Source organism: Giraffa tippelskirchi, chromosome 13 (genome assembly GCF_054371585.1).
Source record: "Giraffa tippelskirchi isolate mGirTip1 chromosome 13, T2T-mGirTip1v1.2.pri, whole genome shotgun sequence".
In the NCBI taxonomy this organism is placed as follows: Eukaryota; Metazoa; Chordata; class Mammalia; order Artiodactyla; family Giraffidae; genus Giraffa; species Giraffa tippelskirchi.
Genome location: NC_137287.1, coordinates 104,035,235 through 104,056,560, shown reverse-complemented (window position 1 = coordinate 104,056,560; position 21,326 = coordinate 104,035,235). Strand labels below are relative to the sequence as shown.

Here is a 21,326-nt window from a genome sequence, read left to right as displayed (position 1 = left end):
CAAAGACCCAGCACAACTAAAATAAATAAATAAAAATAAGTCCACGAAGAATTGTTCTCTTAAAAAAATAACCTGATTTCAATATCAACTTATGTCCAGATTGCTTCACCTGTGCCCCGCCTACTTCAACTCATTGCTCTCCAAACTGAATTATTTTTAAACAAATCTCAGACATCATATCGTTTCATTCAATTCCTAGTTATGTATCTCTGAAACATAAAGGACTTTCTCCTCCTTATCAAACCACTATGCAATGATCATATCTAAAATTAAAATACAAAGAGTTCAAACTTCCCCATCGTCTCATCCATTTTGTTTGTAAGTGTTCTCATTAAGATCCAGATAAGGCCCCCACCTTGCATTTGGTTCCTACTCGGCCCTTGTATGCTTACTTCACAGCTCTGAGACCTTGAACCAAGTCATGTAAGCACTCTGAAAATCAGTTTCTTCAGGAATAAAATGGAGCTAATACTAGTAGTTCATACATTGTTTCAAGAGTGGAGAAAGATGATAATCTATTGGTTAAACTTGGCACTTCCAGGGTGAGGGTCTCATTCAGTCTGTGATCAAGGAACTAAGATCCCACAAGCCAGGCAGTGCAGCCAAAAAAAAATAATAATTTTTAAAGAATTTCTTTTTTTAAAAAATGGAGAAAGATAATAAATGTAAAGTGCTTGCTTCAATAGTAAGTGGTAGTAGCTACACTGCTGTTAGTATTGATTGTCATTATCATTATGAGCTGTCACCTAGAAAAGATTACAGATAACTTTGCAGTGGGGCCATAATTTAAGCTGGTTTTTACTTTAATATCTGGCCCTTGTGGGTACCCAGTAACTGGTTGTTATTTATTCATTTATTTATTTGGCTGCGTCAGGTCTTAGTTTCGTTATGTAAACAGATTCTCCTGTGGCATGCAGGCTTATTTGTTCCTCAGCATGTGGAATATTCCCAGACCAGGGGTCAAACCCATGTCCCCTGCATTGCAAGAGGATTCTTAACCACTGGACCACCAGGGAAGTCTCCACTGGTTGATGGCTTTTTTTTTTTTTTTCAAAGAAAAAGCGATAACTCCCTTTCCCCACTCCCAAAGGAGTCTATCTGGCTGGGCCAAAAAAAGGAATAATCAGTATTGAATAGTCACAAATGGTATTTAATCGAATGCTGGACTAAGTTCCTTGGGGGTTCCCAACCTTACCCTGCTCTATTTTCTATGTGGCACTTTTCAGTAATACTCTACATGGAATAATACTCTATATAGAATCCACTGCAATGCAGGAGGCCTGGGCTCGATCCCTGGGTTGGGAAGTGTCCCTGGAGAAGGGCATGGCAACCCACTCCAGTATTCTTGCCTGGAGAATCCCATGGACAGAGGAGTCCAGTGGTCTATAGTCCAGGGGATCGCAAAGAGTCAGACTCGCGAAGAGTCAGACATGACTGAGTGACTAACATTTTCACTATATGACTTATCTACTTGTTACATTATTGTTATAATGTCTTATATGTGTTATATTGTTATATCCCAAAAGATTGTGAACCTCAGGAGGGTAGAGACTGTTGCCTGTTCAGTTTTTGATGCATTCCAACATCCAGCTCAGTGCTGGCACATGGCAGTCTCAGGACATCTATATACAGTGACTGTGACCTCTGTTTGCACGTGAACCTTGCAGGGGTGGATTCAGCTGGTGAACCTTCAGGGTCAGGAATCACTGAATGAATGGGGCTCTCGTGCTCTCCCATCTGATTCACCAAGGCTTATTTCTGTTCCTTGGACTTCCCTTACTACTCTGAATAAGCTTACCTAGGTTTTGGCTAGAAGAATAGTGTTTGCTAACTTTCCTGAAACCCTCTGCTTTGTCACCCACACTATTTGATGGCAGTGGCGGTTGCCCAGGGCAACTGTTCCAGTGAAAAGTAGAGCTCAAGGACTTATAAACCATCCCAGATTGTTATCTGTATTTAAAGGACATTCTCAGATTTACCCTAGTGACATGTTCTAGTGACTGCAGCCCTGGAGTTCAGATTTTTTTCTGACTGACATGGGATCAAAGCTTCAGGCCTGTCTTGTGCTTACAGGACAGAGGAATCACCAAAGGAAAAAGCTGAAAAAGAAGCTAAGGGCTTGAGGCCTAACATGATGCAAATATGTGTATTTCTTTTTGTTTAAGATCATGATTTTTTTTTTTTTTTTTAATATTTTTCATCTATTTGGCTGCCCTGGGTTGTAGTTGCAGCATGCAAACTCTTAGTTGAGACGTGGGATCTAGTTCCCTGACCAAGATTTGAACCCTGGGCCCCTGCATTGGGAGTGTGAGTCTTAGCCACTGGACCACCCAGGAAGTCCCTCTATGTATGTTTCTAAAGTATGGCTCCTGCCTGTCTCAGGTAGTGAAGTGCCATCAGGACAGAGAGCTTGCTTTGGCTCCTGCAGCTCAGTAGCCTCAGTTGTCAGTCACTGTCAAGTTGTGGCCTGGTCCTACCTCCCCAACAGCATCTCAGAATGACTTGGAGTGAAAAGAGCCTGAATTTGGGGGTCAACTACCCCATAAGCTACTTTCTCTGCTACTTGCCCGCTGTGTGGCCCTGGGCAATACATTTAACCTTTTTTCTTGAGGGGGAGGGGACAGGGCTTTTTTTTTAATTATAGAGAAGCACAGGAAAGAAAACAAAAATGACTCACAATTTTACTGCCTTCCTATTAAAAAAGAAATAACATGCAGCTAGGATGTTTTTAAATGACACCAAGGAAAAAAAGTCCCACCCAGTCCCTTTCCTCAAAGGTATCCTCTGTTTTGTGGATATTTTCACCAAAAATGTACCTTACATCTCTCAATTTAGCCATAAGATAAGCATATAATTAAAGCTATAAGTAAGAATAGATAATATATCCTTCTTTGTTTATGCAAAAGGGACCATGCTAAGCAGACAGTTATTACCTTTTCTTTTCTTTTAATTATATTTTGCGAATAGGCAAGTCAGGAGCTACCTTATTCTTTTTAAAGGTTATATAGCATTCCGTTGTATGGATTCTTTCATTCAGCATGTGTTTAATGAGTTGAGGGCCAACCAATGAACAGTGCCTGGCACTTTTTTTTAGTGACTTGGGACACAGCAGTGAGCAAAATGGACCAAGTCCTTGTTCTCAACAAGCTGACTTTTTCGTGAGAAAATTGACAATAAGTATGTAGCATGAAGTTGGGTAGTTATAAATGCCATGCAGAAAAGGACACTTGAAGATTGGTCAGGGACCCTTGCAGAGGAGGTGCAATTCAAGCAGATTCCTGACGAAAGTGAGGAGTGAGCATGTGCAGATTTGAGGAAGCGTGTTTCCTGCAGGAGGAACTGCAAGGGTGAATGCATAGAGGTAGGAACCTGCCTAGTAAATAATGGAAAAACTGAGTAAGCAAGGGAGAGAGCAGAGAGTTTTATGGAAGGACAGATCCACAGGGCATTGTGAGAACTTCGGGTTTTACAATGAGTGGAACAGGAGCTATTCGAGGGTTTTGAGCAGAGACGAGACACGGTCTGACTTAAGTTTTAACAAAATCATCTTGGCGCCCAGGCTACTTGTGTGAACACACCAAAATCAGTGTACTGTTACTGAGTTTTCATCTCTCCTGCCCACACTGCTAAAGAGCTTCGCTCGAAGATCTCAGTGTATGGGGGAGGTGTGGGGCAAAGGTGTAGGTGATCTCTTAGAGTGCAGTTGTCAACTCTGGATTTGCCAAATCCTCTCCCCGCAAAGCGTAACCTTTCTCATCTTTAATTTCCTGGTAAATTAAAAGTTACAATGGTATTCTCCACCTCGGAGTATTTGGGGATTATCAGACAGAATGTTGGATTTGAACTGGATATAAACTAAGGAGCGGCACGCCAAGAGTTGATTGGAGTGACTGGACGTAACAGCCTTCTTGGAGAGCTTTTATGGCCAAGGTTTCCTGGGGTCTTGCCTTTTTTTTTTATTTCCCTGTGGCTTCCTTGCTCAGTCTGATTTTGGAGATAAAAGGTTTCCTCCCTTTGTTGACACCGTTGATTTTGCAGGGGACAACAGCCTTTTGGATTGTTTTTCTGGAGTGGGATGGGGTGGGGGCTCAGGTTTAGGGTGTTACTTCAGGGCCCTCCCTGGACCATGGTGGACAGCTTCTTATTCTTTGATTAGTCATCTTCTGGAGGACTAAGAAGTGGAAAATTTTAAAGCTGTTACCAGATCGTGACTGGAGGCTGTAGCCTGCAGGTTAAATGTTGAGAAGCCCAGATTGCTGGGAGCACTTTATTTTCAGAAATGGGAGCCTGGGAACAGAACAAAGGAGGTGGGTGCAGGGCAGGAGTAGGAGGGTGGGGTTTCCCAGGGCTCATGAGAGGAGGGGCTTGACAGCCCCTCCACAAATGACTTGGCAACTGCAGAGGCTGAACTGCTTAGTCCATCTGGGTGTGCTTCCTGAGGGCTGACCTTCTGGGGTAGGCTGTCCCGTATGGAGACAAGAATGCTCTGTAATCCGCCCTAACCGGTGCTGTGACCACTGGGCCTGCATGGCTCCTGAGCACCTGGAACAGCTGGTGCAGCTGAGGAACAGAACACTACATTTCCTTTCATTTTAATTCGTTAACAGTTAAAGAGGGGAATTCCCTGGCGATCCAATGGTTAGGACTTGGCGCTTTCACTAACAAGGGCCTGAGTTCCATCCCTGGTCAGGGAACTAAAATCCCACAAGCCACGTGGCAGGGCCAAAAAAGAAAAAGTTAAAGAGCCACGCGCGTTTGGTGGTTACAGATGGCACAGTGCCAACTTCAGGCTGTTACCCCTGTGCCCGCCTGACTTGGAACTCCCCCACTTGGCTCCAGGAGTCTGTGGCCTTATTTCCTCAGATGTGTCACCCCCTCCCCAAGTCCAGACAGTCTTTTCTTTTGTCTGTAACTTCATCTATACTTTCTGGAGGGGCCAATGCTTGTGTGGCACCTAAAGTGAAGTGAAAGTTGCTCAATCGTGTCCGACTCTTTGCGACCCCATGGACTGTAGCATGCCAGGCTCCTCTGTCCATGGCATTCTCCAGGCAAGAATACTGGGGTGAGTTACCATGCGCTCCTCCAGGAAATCTTCCTGACTCAGGGATCAAACCCAGATCTCTCACATTGCAGGCAGATTCCTTGCTGAGCTACTCAGGAATCTGCCAAAAAATGCCCCGTAAAACGTGCTGCCTTGTTCCCCCTCATCTCCTTCCTGCATGGTTGGACGGAGATCACGCCAGAGTGAGCTGAGTCTGTGTGTTCCCTTTGTCGTCCCCGGCACTTAAGTTGTGCCCATTAAATACTTCCTGCCAGCAGATTGATTGATTTGCCCTTTCTGACTGATTTTTCTCGTCTCCCAGGTGCCTTGAAGAAGAGTCTCACAGCCGAGCAGGTCCGGGCCGACTTCGTGACTCTGGGTAGGTGACCACCCCAGGTTGCTTAGGTGACAGTCCCTGCGGCCCTTCCCTGTGGTCATGTCTCCCTTCTGTTCTCTTCCAGGTCTCAGTGAGGAGAAAGCCGTCTACTTTTCTGAAAAGGTATCAGAATCCCTCTTAATCAAAGTGAATTAAGATCATTTGCTTTTATTTCCTGAAAACATACAAATGGAAAACACCAACCAAGGAAAAACCATCATTCATCATGTCATTTCCCAGCTTAAAGTTTTTCACTTGGTCTCATGCAGATGGCATACATGCATGAAAACACTGTTCAGTGCATCTAAGATTTTCCCTCTGATTTGACTAAATATAAATATCATACAGTTTTTGTTCCAACCTGGATTAAATCTTGGAATAAAAGAAAATCACTGCTGCCCCTCTCAACCCGGATCTGTGCACACAGGCCAAGCCCTTGCCTCTGCACTCTGCCCACTGTCTGTGTAAAGACTAAACACGGAATGAAAAAGGGTTTGTTTTTTTTTTTCCATTGTGATGACTTTGGCTTTCTGCTTTTGTTCCAGTGGAAGCAGAATGCCCCCACCCTCGCTCGATGGGCCATAGGTCAGACTCTGATGATTAACCAGCTTGTAGATATGGAATGGAAATTTGGAGGTAACCAGTTAGAGCCAGTCCTGGGTCATTTGGGTGATGCAGGGTTGGGTGGCAGAGGCTCTCAGATGACTTCACTGGGGAAGCGGGATCCTTAGTCCCCTAAGATTGTTGGGTCCAGCAGCGGCTTCCCTGTGTCACTGTCCACATTCAGCATCTCTTTTTACCCACGGCTGTCTGTGAGTTCACTTCCTGAAAAGCACATTCTGCTGTCTTCATCCTGGCCCCCACATGGCTCCTGCTTTACAAATTGCAAGATTGGGCTCTTCCGAGTTGGTCCTCACCAGCCACTTACTGTTTTTCTCTTTTGTGTCACAGTGACATCTGGGAGCAGTGAACTGGAAAAAGTAGGAAGTATTTTTTTACAAGTAAGTCTTTTTCTGATCTCTGAAAATTGGGAGATTTTTGACTTGGTTATAAAGTATTAAATCTACATTCTACAATATTCTAATGCAATTACTCAGTCGTGTCCAACTCTTTGCGACCCCATGGACTGTAGCCCGCCAGGCTCCTTTATCCTTGGGATTTCCCAGGCAAGGATACTGGAGTGGGTTGCCATTCCCTTCTCTAAGGGATCTTCCCCACCTGGTGATTGAACCTGGGTATCCTGCATTGCAGGCAGATTCTTTACCATCTAAGCCACCAAATCTACCTTGGATTTCTTTAATATCCAATTAAACGTATGTTCCACTGAAGTGCCTTGTGCATTTCAAAGCAATGTGGTCAGCCAAAGATGTGGTTACTAACACGCTTACTTTCAGATGAATAGGATCTGGATATTGTTCTTGAAAGTTTTGATTGTTCCTGTCATCATGGGAATTGTTAGAAGTTTTGGTGTTGGACAATCTAGAGTGCTCTCGAGTAACTCTCAAGACACTGGATGCTTTAATGTTTCCGTGAAAGTTCAGGTTTCAGGAATTTCTTTGCCCAGTTGTCATCATTTTAATTTAAATATTTTATTTCTTTTTTTCCTTTTTTGGCTCAGTTAAAGTTGGTGGTTAAGAAGGGAAATCAAACTGAAAATGTATACGTAGGTGAGTCCAAATTCCCATTTGAGTCCTTCCGCTTTTTCCATGTTTTCTTCAGTCATTAGGCTCCTGAGTGTGTGTTAGTCGCTCAGTCGTGTCCGACTCTTTGTAACCCCATGGACTGCAGCCCACCAGGCTCCTGTGTCTGTGAGATTGTCCAGGCAAGGATACTGGAGTAGGTTGCCATTTCCTTCTCCTTAGGCTCCTGAAGCCCACCACTAATCATTTTTCCATTAAAAAAGTCATAATCAGACTGTGGAATCTCCATTCTGCCACCTTTGCTGTCCTAAATGATAAGCCATTAGCAAGTTGGAGACCCCACAGTCAATGAACTTTTTGCTAAAGGGAAAGGGTGGGATAGGAATGTGAGTGAAAGTCACTCAGTTGTGTCTGACTCTTTTCGACCCCATGGATTATACAGTCTATGGAATTCTCCAGTCCAAAATACTGGAGTGGGTAGCCATTCCCTTCTCCAGGGGATCTTCCCAACTCAGGGATCGAAGCCAGGTCTCCCACATTGCAGGGGGATTCTTTACCAGCTGAGCCACAAGGGAAGCCTAAGAATACTGAAGTGGGTAACCTATCCCTTCTCCAGCAGATCTTCTGACCCAGGAATTGAACCGGGGTCTCTTGCATTGCAGGCGGATTGTTTTCCAATTGAGCTATCAGGGAAGCTTGGGGTAGGAATGGTGAATATCTAAGAACAAGAAGCTCTGGGGCTGTGGGAATCACTTCAACTGTCCTGAATGGCACTCTTTCATCCCTTTGTGCTGGAGAGTTAATGCCATTTAAAATCCCCCCTCCACTTTTTTTTTTTTTTAATGGAGCTGAGAACTTTCTGTGTTCAAGGCTCCAGTTCTTTATTATGATCAATTACCCATCCAGAACTGCTTAGAGGTATTAAGTCAAAAAATAAAAAGGAAGTCGCTGGGTGGAAATTTATTTTCTTGGATGATTCTGTGGAGTTGGAAACATTTACCTGAAGCCGCGTTTTCTCTCCCCAGAATTAACCTTGCCTCAGTTCTACAGCTTCCTGCACGAGATGGAGCGAGTCAGAACCAGCATGGAGTGTTTCAGCTGATTTCTGTCCCCGCCTTGCATCTCCACCTCACCCCCTCCCTGCCCTGTCCTCCTCTTTCCCCGTGACCCGCTCTGAGAGGCTGCTGGGCTCCCAGGCCTGTGGCCTCCCTCTGGGCCTGCCTGCCTCTTGGGAGCCCAGGTGCAAATGTTTCTGAAAAACAAAGGATTAAGTACTTAAGGAGCCCGACAGGATGACCCTGAAGAGTCTTCGTGAGGCACCCTCCACCATCTATCTCCCAGGTCACTGTTTAGATATTCAGAAAGGTGATTGCATCTCAGATGCAGCAGAGGAAGTAAGTCAAGTCACCTCCCCTTCAAAGCTCCAGAGTACACAAATGGTCTGTTGCTCAAGATACCAACACTGATGACCTTTCCCACAAGACAGCAAGGGCTTGTTTATGACTAAGGAAGAGGTAGATGTCATGATTGACCCACAGGGAGCTCCCAGAGGAGTTCCTACAGGAGTTTGTGGTGGTGGGGCTTTGCTGATCGGTCTTTAGCGGACACCTATGTAAGAGAACAGGCTGGGTCTGCTCTGAAAAAAAACTGAGGCTTCACTTCAGGTTTTGCCCCATTGTGTCTAATGAGGCGGGCCTTTTGAGGTTATTTCAGCTTGTTTTGGTTCAAGTTGACCTGTGGTGGTTAGATGAAGAATAAAAAAGATTCTGAAGAACAGGTCTGCATCCGGTTGTCTCTGTGCGTGGATTAAAGAGTCATTTGCCTTGCAGAGAACTAGTGCTCTCATCTTCAAAAATTACCTTGCTGGTTTTAGTGAGGGCCCTGAGTCTTCAATAAAATTCACTGTAGTCTCAAGTGGCCGTTTGTAAGAGCAGTTCAGGGGAAACTCAGGTCAAAAATATCATGAAAAGTGGAGTAGATGAATATTTTGTGTTCAGATAACTTTAGTCCCAACCTGGCATGTGACTTCTCCTCCTCCTACCTCTCCCTCTGCCTCAGAAATTTTTAAAATTCTGAATGGATAATACATGCCCATGATTCAAAAAATACAGTGTAAAGTAATTCCTTCTCCCGCCCACTCCCCACTTATAGGGAACCCCTGTCTTTAGTTTATTCTGTGATCATGCATTTGCAAATATATGGGCACAGAGTTTGACTTTTCTTCCCACACAAATTGTAGCATCCTATACACACAGCATCCTGCATCTTGCTCTTTCCCACTTCATTTGGAAATCAAATCAGAACAAAGAGAGCAGCCTCATTCTTTGCAACAAATGGATGATTTATTTAACTGCTTTCCTGCTGATGGGTATTTAGGTGCTTTCCTTCTCTTGTGAATGATGCTACAACTGAATTTTTAAAAAGTATTTATTTTTGTTTTACTTATTTGGCTGTGCCAGGTCTTATTTGTGGCACTCAGGATCTTTTGCAGCATGTGGAATCTATTAATAGTTCCCTGAAACCAGGGATCAAATCTGGGTCTCCTGCGTTGGGATTGTGGATTCTCAGCCACTGGACCACCAAGGAAATCCCCTGGATGTTTTTTTCTAATATATATAATACTATTTTGCATGAGGGGAAGTGTATTTATAAGGTAAACATGAAAGTGAAAGTGAAAGTCACTCAGTTGTGTCCAACTCTTTGCGACCCCATGGACTATAGTCCATGGAATTCTCCAGGCCAGAATACTGGAGTGGGTAACCGTTCCCTTCTTCAGAGAATCTTCCCAACCCAGGGATCAAACCCAGGTCTCCCACATTGCAGGCGGATTCTTTACCAGCTGAGCCACCAATATACAGATGTGGAATTGCTGGGTCAAAGAATATGTGCATTTATCAAAGAATGTAAAAAGAATAAAGCAAAAAGCCCCTCTGCCTGGTTTCCCATTACTCAGTTACCCCACTGCCCTCCTCCAACAGGTAACCCTGCAGTTAGTTTCTTAGCTATCCTTCCAGAGTTTCCCCTCCACACACATGTAAGCAATAGGAGTTTTAATATTTTTGTTGTTTGCACACTACACATTATTGTTAATATATCTTGGAGACCTTTCCATGTCAGTACATAAATAGACTGCATTGTTTTCTGTGACTACAGCATATTCTGATACGTGGATGGGTTATAACCAGCATTTGCAATTTTGATAAATAGTGCGAGTATTAGTCAGTGTTCTCCAGAGAGCAGAACCAGCTGTGTGTGTGTGAGAGAGAGAGAAAGAGAAAGAGAAGGAGAGGATTGATTTAAGAATTGGCTCACAGGATTATGGAGGTTTGGTAAATGCAAAATCTGTAGGGTAGGCTGGCTGGCTGGAGACCCAGGGAAGAGTTGCAGATCCAGTGCAGAGGCAGTCTGCTGACAGAATTCCTTCTTGCTGGGAGGAGGCACGGGAGTCGGTCTTTGGTCTAATAAGACCTTCAACTGATTGGATGAGGCCCACCCACATTATGCAGGGGAATCTACTTTACTCTGATTTAAAGTCCACAAATTTAAATGTTAATCTCATCCCCAAAACACCTTTATAGAAACATCCAGAATAATGTTTGGCTAAATATCTGGGCACAGTGGCTCAGCCAAGTTAACACACAAACCAAACCATCACAGTGCCAAACTCACCTCTTCAGTGTGTGTGTGTTAGTTGCTCAGTCTTGTCCAACTCCTTGCAACCCCATGGTCTGTATGTATCCTGCCAGCCTCTTCTGTCCATGGAGTTCTCCAGGCAAGAATGCTGGCGTGGCTTGCCATTCCCTTCTCCAGGGTATCTTTCTGACCTAGGGATCGAACCCAGGTCTCCCACATTGTAGGCAGATTCTTTACAGCTGAACTGCCAGAGAAGCCCTGTTCCAATTTATGTAAGACCACCGCCCACAGGTCCCAAAGAAGAGCAAGTCAGTGCCTTTGAACAGAACTTACAAATGTGTCCATGAGGTTTCGTGTGCCTGACACCATAGGAATCGAATACAAAAAGAATTCACAAAATTTCAGAACAGGAAGTTACCTAAAGTGCAATCTAATTAAATCCATTTGTATTACAGAAGGGGAAACTGAGACTAGAGAGCGAAATTGGTTGCAGACCAGTGGTCTGGGCTGCCCTGTGAACCATGGGGTCTGCCTCGTTCAGAAACAACAGGATCCTGAGAGACCTGGGAGGATCAGCCCAGCAAACGATCCAGGTTTGCATCAGATGCTCTACGAGAACTGAACCTGGCTCCACTGGGTGGATTCTGACCAAGGAGCTCCTGGCCCTGCCCAGTTCAGGCTCTCCTGCCCACCTGCACCACCGCAGTGGCTTCCTCTTGGCTCCACCCTAGTTCTCAGCTTTCCAGCTTCTATAGCCTGGCCTGTCCCTATGTGAGCATTCTCCTGGGCAAGACTCACGTCAACCAACAGATCCAAAGGCTCATGGCTCTGCCGGGGTCCTGGATAAAGTGCGAAAGCCTAACAGTCTGGCCCTGCTTGTGTCTCCCACAGCTCCACTTCCACTGCCTCCTGCAAGGTCCTATACCAGAGGGTCTGGTCCACCATGAGGCCATCAGCCTCTCCTCCCCTGAGATCGAGTGCTTCCCCACACCTCTAGATGTAGCATCCTCAACAGGTCTGAGGGCCTCCCCTGACGGCTCCAGGCCTCGGCTCCCTATAGCTCAGCTGCAGGGGCCAGGAGTGCAGGTTCTGGAGTCATGTCTCTCGGGTTCCTTTCCTGGCCCCTCTACTCATTGCCTGTGTGACCTCAGGCAAGCACCTAACCTCTCAGAACCTTAGCCTCCTCTTTTTAAAATGGGCATATGGGACTTCCTTGGTGGTCCAGTGGCTAAGATTCTAAGCTCCTCATGCAGGGGGCCCAGGTTCAATCCCTGGTTGGGGAACTAGATCCCATATGCTGCAACTAAGACACAGTGCAGCCAAATTTAAAAAAAATAATAAAATGGGTATAGTTCTGGGACTTACTGGGAGGTCCAGTGGTTAAGACTCTGCGCTTCCACTGCAAGGGGCATGGGTTTGATCCGTAGTCAGGGAACTAAGACCCTGCAAGCCACCCAGCGTGGCCAAAAAATTTTTTTTAATAAAATGGGTATGGTTCTTACCTCTCAACGTTATTGGACAGGCCACTTAGCACAATGTCATTATCAAATTAATATCATTGTTTCCAGAATTCTCTTCCCCACTAGTGTGCACTTCTTGATAAGAGGTTTGCTTTTCAGCTCAATCATGCCAACACCTGGTATCTGTCAACTCTACTCCCTCCTACCCCTATCTGGTAACAGGGTAACAGGCCCTGTTGTTAGTTTTTTTTGACTTATATTAGAGTGTCATTTTTATTTTATTTATTTATTTTTGGCTGCTCTGGGTCTTCATTGCTTTGCACTGGCTTTCTCCAGTTGCGTCGAGCAGGGCCAGTCTTCGTTGCCAAGTGCAGGCTTCTCATTGCTGTGGCCTCTCTTGCTGCAGAGCACAGGCTCTAGCTTCTCAGGCTTCAGTAGTTGCGACACACAGGCTCAGCAGTTGTGGCTCCCAGGCCCCAGAGCACGGGCTCAGTAGTGTGGTGCCTGGGCCTAGTTGCTCCTTGGTATGTGGAATCTTCCTGGACCAGGGATCAAACCTGTGCCGCCTGCCTTGGCAGGTGGGTTCTCATCCACTGTGCCACCAGGGAAGTCCCTGGAATATAGTTGATTAACGATGTTGTAATTAGCTTCAGGAGTACAGCAAAATGATTCAGTTATACATATACATGTATCTATTCTTTTTTTCAAATTCTTTTCCCTTTTAGATTGTTACGTAACAGTCTAACAGTTACGTAGAATAGGAACTTACATTATAAGGCACAATTCCCTGCCTTAGACAGTAGATCCTCCATTGTTTATCCATTTTAAATACAGCAGTGTGTACAGGTCAATCCCAAACTCTCTGTTTCCCTCCCCTCACCTGTTGTTAGTTGAAATGAGGCTGTGTAGACCCTTGAAATGATGCTGTGTAGACACCCCATGGCAGACTGTTAACAAACCTGCGTGGCTTTATTTTTTATTTTTTGGCTGTACTGCAGCATGTGGGATCTTGGTTCCCTGATCAGGGATCAAACCCACACTGCCTGCCGTGGGAGCATGGCATCTTAACCCCTGGACCATGCAGCAATTCCCTGCATGGCTTTAGAATAAATTGGGGGAAGCCGGTTTGATTGTTGATCATTTTTAACATGGATCGTTGATGAGTCTTTAGCGTGAAGCGGCTAGGTTGAGCACCCTTCTTCCAGGGGCAATCTTCCAATGCCTTGTTCCCTGACTCCACAAACATTCTTGGAGCGCCTCCTATGGGCCAGAATTCCACCCAGCCCTGTGGGGGCAGGTTATAAGCTGTGCATACAGAGAACTGACCCTTTCTTTTCAGCGACCTTATTTCTCCGAAAGAGATTATATCCTCACTTCCATTTGTAGTTCAGATTCCACCATGAATTCCAGGAACTACTTCAATCCCTTGGTTGTATTGGAATTTCATCACAAATATAAGCTATTGGGTCAGGCACATTGATCAGGGCCACAGACTGCAGGGCGGGGGTTTCACCGAAGTGCTGTGAGCAGATTCTTTTTCACTGTTAGCACTTCATCTTTGCATTGATCCCCTCTTGTTCCTATTCTTATTAGAAATCTGCTATCCATTAGGGTAGTTTTTGGCTGCAGATTATTCTTGTTTATATTTTATTTACTTTTGGAGCATGATGTTTATTAAGATGGCAGTGGTCAGGCCAAGAGAAGATTAACCAGAAAGACCTGTATTCTTTACCTGGAGGGGAAAGGCTGTCCTAGTTGGGGTGGAAGGGGGCATTCCCTGTTCTTTCAGTTCTGACACCATTGTTTCTTTTTCCTCTAGTAATGTTAAAAAAAAAAAACAGGTGATGACAAGGAGAATCCCCAAATAGTCCAAATGGTCAGCTGTTCCCCAGTGAGACCAGCTGCCCAACACATGAGCATTTGCTAGAATGTAGAAATGAGCTTTCCAAAAGGCAACCCAGTAACACTTAGTTTGCTGAGCATGTTTGGTCTTTTCGAGATTGTATTTTTTACATTTGCCATGTTTCACAAAGGTATTTCAGAATTTCTATGAAAAGTACTATAGATAGTACCTTATGAATGATACTTTATACTTGGGAAGCACTATGCCTTTTTTTTTTTTTTTGGCTGCACTGCGTGGCTTGTTGGATCTTAGTTACATGACCAGGGATTGAACCCGGACCCTCAGCAGTAAAGTGCGGACTCCTAACCACTGGACTGCCAGGGAATTCCCTAAACTTTGTTTTTTTGTTTTTGAGGGGAGTCAAAGTTACTAAGGCATAGTTTACATACAGTAAAATTCACCCTTTTTAAGAGTACAGTTCAATGAGTTTTGAAAACTGTAACCGCCACTGCAATCAACATGTAAAATACTTCCACCACCCCGGAAAGTCCCCTCACAGGCCTTTTTTTTAAGATTTACTTTTTAATTTTAATTCTGGCTGTGCTGGGTCTTCACTGCTCTGCAGGGCTTTTTCTAACTGTGGTGCCTGAGCTTCTCATTGTTGTGGAGCAGCAGCTCCAGTGCATGGACTCAGTAGTTGTGGAGCATGGGCTTAGTTGCCCTGAAGCATGTAGGGTCTTCCCCGAGCAGGGATCACATCCATGTCCCCTACATTGGCAGGTGGAAGCCCCCCTCAGGAGTTTTTACAGTCAGTCCCCTTCCCTCACTCCTAGCCCTGGCAACTACTGTCCCCACAGTTTACCTTTTCCGGAATGTTGTATAAATGACATAACTCAGCTACATAGCCTTGTGTGACTAGCTGCTTTCCCTTAGCACAGTGTATTTCAGATTCCTCTATATTATTGACATGTCAGTAGTTTTTTCCTTTTTATCCCTGACTTAAGGCTACATCCCAGTTTTTAAAATCTGAAATGGAGTATTTCTTGCTTTAGTGATTAGGAATAGAGAACAGCATTCATTCCTTCAGATACATCATCTTGTTTGAACCTCAGGACACTCTGAGAGTTGCATATTGTTACACCAGTGTCTGAGAAAAAGGACACATCAAGGGTCACACCATGTGAGGTCATGTGGCAACAGCTGGAATTTTAGTCTTCTACCTCCCAACTAGAAAGGATTTTTGTTTTTTACCAAGATATAATTCACATTTCGTAGAATTACAACTAGAAAGGTTTTAATTGAAGTTAACGTAAATTAAGACGTATTACAAAATCAAACCCATACTGAAACACCTCCATGAATATTTTATTTCTCACCCTGTGTTATCTCTTGATCCAATGGGGCTCTTTCAAACCATGGGTAACCCAAAAATGAATAAAGTGTACTAGTCCAAAATAAACTAAAATTGATATAGCAAATAATGGAAACAATCTAGTATCAGGCAATAGATTAGGTATATCCATTATGGTGTATATATGTAATGGATGAGCATGCAGCCATTGAAATGGATATTGAAGAAGACAGTAAAACGACCTTGGTCATGATATACAGCTAAAAAAAATTAGGTTACAAAACTATAAGATCAAGGTGAACCTACTCTTGTAAAGTTTACATAGAAATAAATTAGTAAGTTGATAAAGTGAATATAAAGGAAAATATTATCAGTGGTGATTTCTGGGCCATGGAATTACGGGTTTTGAATTTTTTCTTTTGGTTATCTGTAGTATCTAAATTTTTCAATGTAAGCATCAATTTGTGATGTTTAGTCGCCAAGTCATGTCTGATTCTGCGAGTCCACGGACTGTAACCCATCTGGCTCCTCTGCCCATGGGATTTCCCAGGCAAGAATACTGGAGTGGGCTGCCATTTCCGTCTCCAGGGGATCTTCCTGACCCAGGGATTGAACCTGCATCTCTGAATTGGCAGGCAGATTCTTTACCACTGAGCCACTGGGGAAGCCCAATTAGTGTGATCTATTTGTAGAGATAATACATGAAAGGTGCACAGTGACAAATTCAAAGAGAACTCCTTCCCTGCCCCCTAGATTGCTAAAAAGAACATCTGTTTTTTTTTTTTAAGTTTTTTCAACCAAAACAACTACACTTCCTCCACCCCACCTACCTGAATTATTTCTAGATGCCTGGCCTCTTTTGAGGTCGGGTGACGCCCTGGGGCTGATCTGGGCCCTTAACCTGGGCCTTATCTTCCCTCCTCTGGCAGGTGATCCCACTTCCCCGTAGCCCCTCTGGGGCCAGCTCCGCCCTGCTGCTTTTCATTTCTGCTCCCCTGGGTCAGACCCTGAACCCTGACAGGAGACTCAGAGAAGCTTTAGTCAGATCACTACTTTCATAGAGAAAAGAAAGCCATAGAGAGAGAAGGGGGGGGAGGGGTGGCAGCAGAGGAAAGAGGGAGAGAAAAACTTCAGTCCTTCCCGCCCCAGAGCTAGCATAACCTCCTTCAGTGCTTCCTGCTAGTGTGGTGGAATGAGTCTGAGCTTTGGCGTCAGACGTGGGTACAAATAGCCATCTATGTTCACAGATGCATTCACTCGGTGAGAATATTTTGACTCTCTCGCCATGCAGCCGCTCCTGGGTGAAGCAGTGTGCGACCTTGAGGAGGTTTGCTTCACCTCTCCTCTCTGGTTCATCGGTAAAATGGAGACAGTGTCAACCTCACAGGGTAATAGTGAGGATCTTTTTATAATTAATTTTCGATTTTTATTTTTGGCTATGCTCACGTGGGGTTTTCTCTAGTTTCGGTGAGCAGGGAAATGATGACTGGGGGACTCTATTAAACATTGCCGCGCTGACCGGAGAAATCTCAGGCTCACCAGGCCCAGGAGGCGTAGACGAGGGTCAGGAGGAGGAAGGTGGCCACAGACGGCAGCATGTTCTTGTGGTTCTCCTGCCGAAGCAACTTCAGCTCCTTCTCATAGTTGGAGGCTTTGTTCATCAGGCTGCTTTTCTCCTTCTCCAGAGACCTCCTGGCCTCTGAGCTCAGCTCCACCCCACAGAGCCTGGAGTTCACAGCCTCCAGGTCTCTCCGACATTGTGACAGCTTCTTACTAGCCCACGAATCTCTAGAGCGATTCCCAGATTGTCTCGCTTCCTTTTAACCATGTTACTTGTCGGGTTCCTGGAGCCATTATTTCCCCACTCTGGTTGCAGGGTGCAGGCTTCTCACTGCGGTGACTTCTCCTGTTGTGGAGCATAGCCTCTTGGGCATACAGGCTTCAGTAGCTGCAGCATGTGGGCTCAGTACTTGCAACCCCCAGGCTCTAGAGCACAGGCTCAATAGATGTGGCGCCCTGGCTTTTTTTGTTCCATGCATATGAGATCTTCCTGGGTCAGGGATCAAACCCGTGTCTCCTGCATCGGCAGGCGGATTCTTTACCTCTGAGCTACCAGGGAAGCCCAGTTGTGAGGACTGAATGAGGTGGTCTCCATGGGGCACGCAGCCTGCACCGCCACCCCCTCACTAACTTAGTACTGAGCCTGGTATTCTGAGAAAAGGGGAAACCAAAACAAAACACATTCAGTGGCAGTAGGTGGCTGCCGCACCCCTGATAGTCTCACCCTGGGACTAAATGAATGGCTAGACGAGAGGTTCTCAAAGTGTAGTCCCAGGACCCACAGTGTGAGCATCCCCTGGGAACTCTGGTGAAATGCAAGTTCTTGGGCCTGGCTCTAGACCTACGGATCAGGAACTCTGGGGATGTGACCCAGTGCTCTGTGTGGTAACCAGCCCTTGGAGGGTGACTATGATGCAGGCCTGCCTTTGAGGGCCGCTGGGCTACACCACCCCCTGCATTTGAGAGACCACCATCTATGTCATTAATAAACACAGAGTATGGCCAGCCCCACGGGGACCCCTCTCCAAGATCCTACTGTCTAACAGAAACACCTCTAGATTTGGCTGTGGAGCCTTGAAAGCACCCCAAAATTTAGGGACATCCCCTAAAACACCTGGGCTTCCCTTCAGGAGCATCTTGTGACTCAGCCTTGAATTTAGTGAGGAGTTTTCATCCATTCTCTTGAGTTAAGAGATTACTAATTTTCATCCTACTGAATGAAACAGAAGCTGTGAGACTTCGTGGGTTCTTTGGTCTGGGCGGCAGACAGAAGGGGAGACAGATTCTCCCTTCGTACCCTGGGACTTTCAGTTCAATTAGCAGTTCTCTGAGCTGCTCACTGCGTTCTTGGCAGCCCCAACTTCAAATATTCTGCCCCTTTGTCCCTTTGGGGACCCTTATACTTGTTAGATCTTTCCCATGGGTTTTTGATTTGGAAGTGATGGTCCGTGTAACTGTGTACAGGGCATGGTGCTGGGGTGGTGGGGGCCGTGATGAATTAGGACAGCTGCCACTCACCTTCGAGGAAATTGAAATCAAGAAATGCACAAGAAATCGTAAATCCACGTGGACAAGCTGTGAGCAGTGGAGTGGAGGAGGACAGTGGGTCACAGTGCCCTGGGAGGAGAGGTGGCCAGGCACTCCAGACTGGTCCGGAGTCAGGGCGTGGTCACCTTGCCCTGACAGGCCCGAAGAGGGGGATCTCAGGGCCACACTTCCAGGTCATGTGGCCTGTGCGTTGTGAGAGATGAAGAAGCTGCCTCTGGCCTCTTTGGAGAGCCCCGTTTACCTACTGTTGACTAAATAAAGGCTTAGAGAGGCTTATGGAATAAGGCTGCTTTCACATCAAAGGGCTCTTACAAAACAGCTTGGTGATGAGTTAAGTACAAATGAATCAGAAACAGATGGACTCAATTTCCTCGAAAATACCCCTGGGCTTCAACAAGAAGAGGGAAAGTGCTCAGCCAAAAGGCATTGTGGGTTTTTGCTGATCCTAAAATATGCTCAGTGATTTGGCCTGAAACAGAGCCGAGATGTAGGGACTGTCAGACTCCAAGTCATTACAGGGTCCAGCTGGCGTCTGGCCAACACATCAGCTGATCCCCAGAAGCCCCTCCCTGCTCTCCTCGGTGGCCCAGGAGGAGACTCCATTGGCTTGGTCCTGCTCTGGCTTTGCAAGTCCAGACAGAAAAGCCAGTGAGACCTTCCTTTTCCCTGGCTCTAAAATGCAAGAGTTAATTTAGATGATCTCTTAAGGCTTTTTCAGCATGGGTGTTCCATGAGCAATAATAACAGTAATAATTGCCAACATTTACTGAATGATTCCTTATGCCAGGCGCTGCTGCGTTAAAAGCTTTATATACATTGGCTTGTTTTACTTCTTTCAGCACTATAATTATCTCTACTGTACAGATGAGAAAACCGAGGCTCAGAGAATTAAATAGCTGGCCCAAAGGCCCACAGCTGGTACATGGTAGAGTCTGGATTTCTGGATTTTAACTGAGTGATAAGGTATCTCTTGGTAATAACTAGCCTGTCAAGTTCTGGATTTCCATTCTCATGACAACTTTCTAGTCCTTGAGTTGGTATTGAATAGTCTCCTGACTGCCCAGAGGCTGTCCATTCTCTAAGAAGTCTTTAGAACTTTGCCCAAAGTAAGCCAAAAATACAACTTGCCCTTGCTACCCTCCTCTCCCCCAGACCCTTAAGTGCCCGTGTTAGATGCTGGGGACACCCAGCCTTGCTTTCCGGGAGGTAAACAGCGACTTCGAGGCAGCGTGACAGATGCCTACTAGAGGAAGTGTGCAGAACACGCCCTAGGAGCCCGGATGGAGCCTTCTGACCGAGTGGGTGAAGCCCAGCAGGAGTAAGGAAGGCTGGTGAGGGGAGATTAAGGACGCAGCAGTGGTCAACGCCGGGAGCTCCCTTGGCAGTGAGGTGGGAAAAACTTGTGATGCTTCTGGAAGAACTGGAGGTCATTTAAGATGAGGAAGGCCCTAGGGTATGTGTTGGGGAACCAGAACCCCAGGAGAGAAGGCCAAGAAGACAGGGACCAGATCCTACTAGGTGAGCCTTAGGACTTGGTCTTAAAGGGAGTCACGGACAGGGGTTACGCAGGAGAGGGGCAGCAGCATCAGTGCCCGCCCGCCCCCTGGCCTGGTCCCCCTCCAGGCTGTCTCCCAGCTCCAGTGGGAGTGGAGGATTTAAGGGCAAGGGCGTGTCCAGCACAGCTCACAGCAAGCACTCAATCAGTGTTCACGTAACATCTACCACCCACAAGAAGAGCCAGGTCCCCTGACTTGGGTCAGCGAAAGCAGTCTAGAAAACAAGGCCCTGGGCAGTGGTTCCTAACCCTGGCAGCACTGTAGAATCACCTGGGGAATGCTTGAAAAACCCCAGCCCTTGAGTCAGGATCTCTGCACAGAGGGGCCTGGCATCAATGTTTTCCAGAGCTGCTCAGATCACTGCAGTGTCCGGCCAGCGTTGGAATCACTGACAGCCTTCAGTGTGCATCAGAACCTCCCCAGGTGCTCACCTTGCCCAAGCTCAGACAGACCTGTGAAATCAGCATGGGCCCAAGCGGGCAGGGGTCAGGGCATCTGCGGTTTTCACAGGATCCCGAGGTGATTCCAATGGACGTATAATGTTGAGATCCTTGATCTTCTCACTTGGGTGTGCTTGCCTCAGCTTCTAAAGTAGGTCTGAGTCCTGGTGGGTCAGTACTGATCAGCAATTGATCAGAAGGGTGACCCAGATGTAGCTTGAAACCCTTCTCATGAAGCAGTGAGTGTTTGACAACTCTGCCACTTCTGGGGCAGAGAGAATAGAAATAAGGGCAGTTTCAGAGAACACTCTCCTACTGCACCCACAGCGCCCTGCTGTCAGTGCACCTACTTAGCTGGGTGGTGCCGAGTGGCCCTGTACCTGGGTTCCCAACTCCTGGCTTCACCCCACCCTCCAGGGCTCTTCTGAATCCCTCTGTCATTAGCACCAAATAAGAATGATGAACGGGGAAGATGTGTTCTGATCATTTAACTGCTCAACTTAGTGGTGTGGTCAGAGGATAAAGGGACTTAAGTGCCAGCCTGAGGGGTTCTGATGGTACACGATGAGAAGTCGTTCATTTTTCATGCAACAAATATTTACCGAGGGCCTGTTTCATGCCAAGCATTGTGTGAGGCCTTGAGGACATCATCCTGAGTAAAACCAACCTCATAGGCTTACTCTCCCTGGGGAGACAGGCAGTTGACAGATGAAGAAGTACATGATTAACTTGTACTATGGATTAGAATGGGAGTAGTTTTCATGCGACTGAAGCGACTTAGCAGCAGCAGCAGCAGCAGTTTTCTTGCGAGGCTAGGGAATAGTGTTGGGGGGTGTTTCTCGTGATGGTCAGGGAAGGTCTCTCCGAGGTGACAAGGA

General features: G+C 46.0%; 1 protein-coding gene and 1 pseudogene across 5 annotated transcripts in view; one reads left to right on the top strand and one right to left on the bottom strand.

The window, feature by feature from the left end:
* Window positions 1-21,326, top strand: part of COMMD7 (COMM domain containing 7) — a 73,838-nt gene that overhangs the window by 14,346 nt on the left and 38,166 nt on the right. For 2 of the 5 annotated variants that reach the window (XR_014073831.1, XM_081559672.1), the window contains exons 4-9: window positions 5,364-5,420; window positions 5,503-5,540; window positions 5,963-6,053; window positions 6,369-6,418; window positions 7,036-7,084; window positions 11,146-11,283. Coding sequence is in view for 4 of the 5 variants with exons in the window: in XM_081559672.1 (XP_081415798.1) it covers window positions 5,364-5,420; window positions 5,503-5,540; window positions 5,963-6,053; window positions 6,369-6,418; window positions 7,036-7,084; window positions 11,146-11,283 (423 nt within the window). In the remaining variant the exon portion in view is untranslated. Of the gene's footprint in view, window positions 1-5,363; window positions 5,421-5,502; window positions 5,541-5,962; window positions 6,054-6,368; window positions 6,419-7,035; window positions 7,085-8,082; window positions 8,834-11,145; window positions 14,894-16,591; window positions 19,374-21,326 lie in introns of those variants that run through there. The other 3 variants (XM_081559674.1, XM_081559673.1, XM_081559676.1) reach the window with 3 other exon arrangements.
* Window positions 16,880-17,172, bottom strand: LOC145532240 (coiled-coil domain-containing protein 167 pseudogene; annotated as a pseudogene).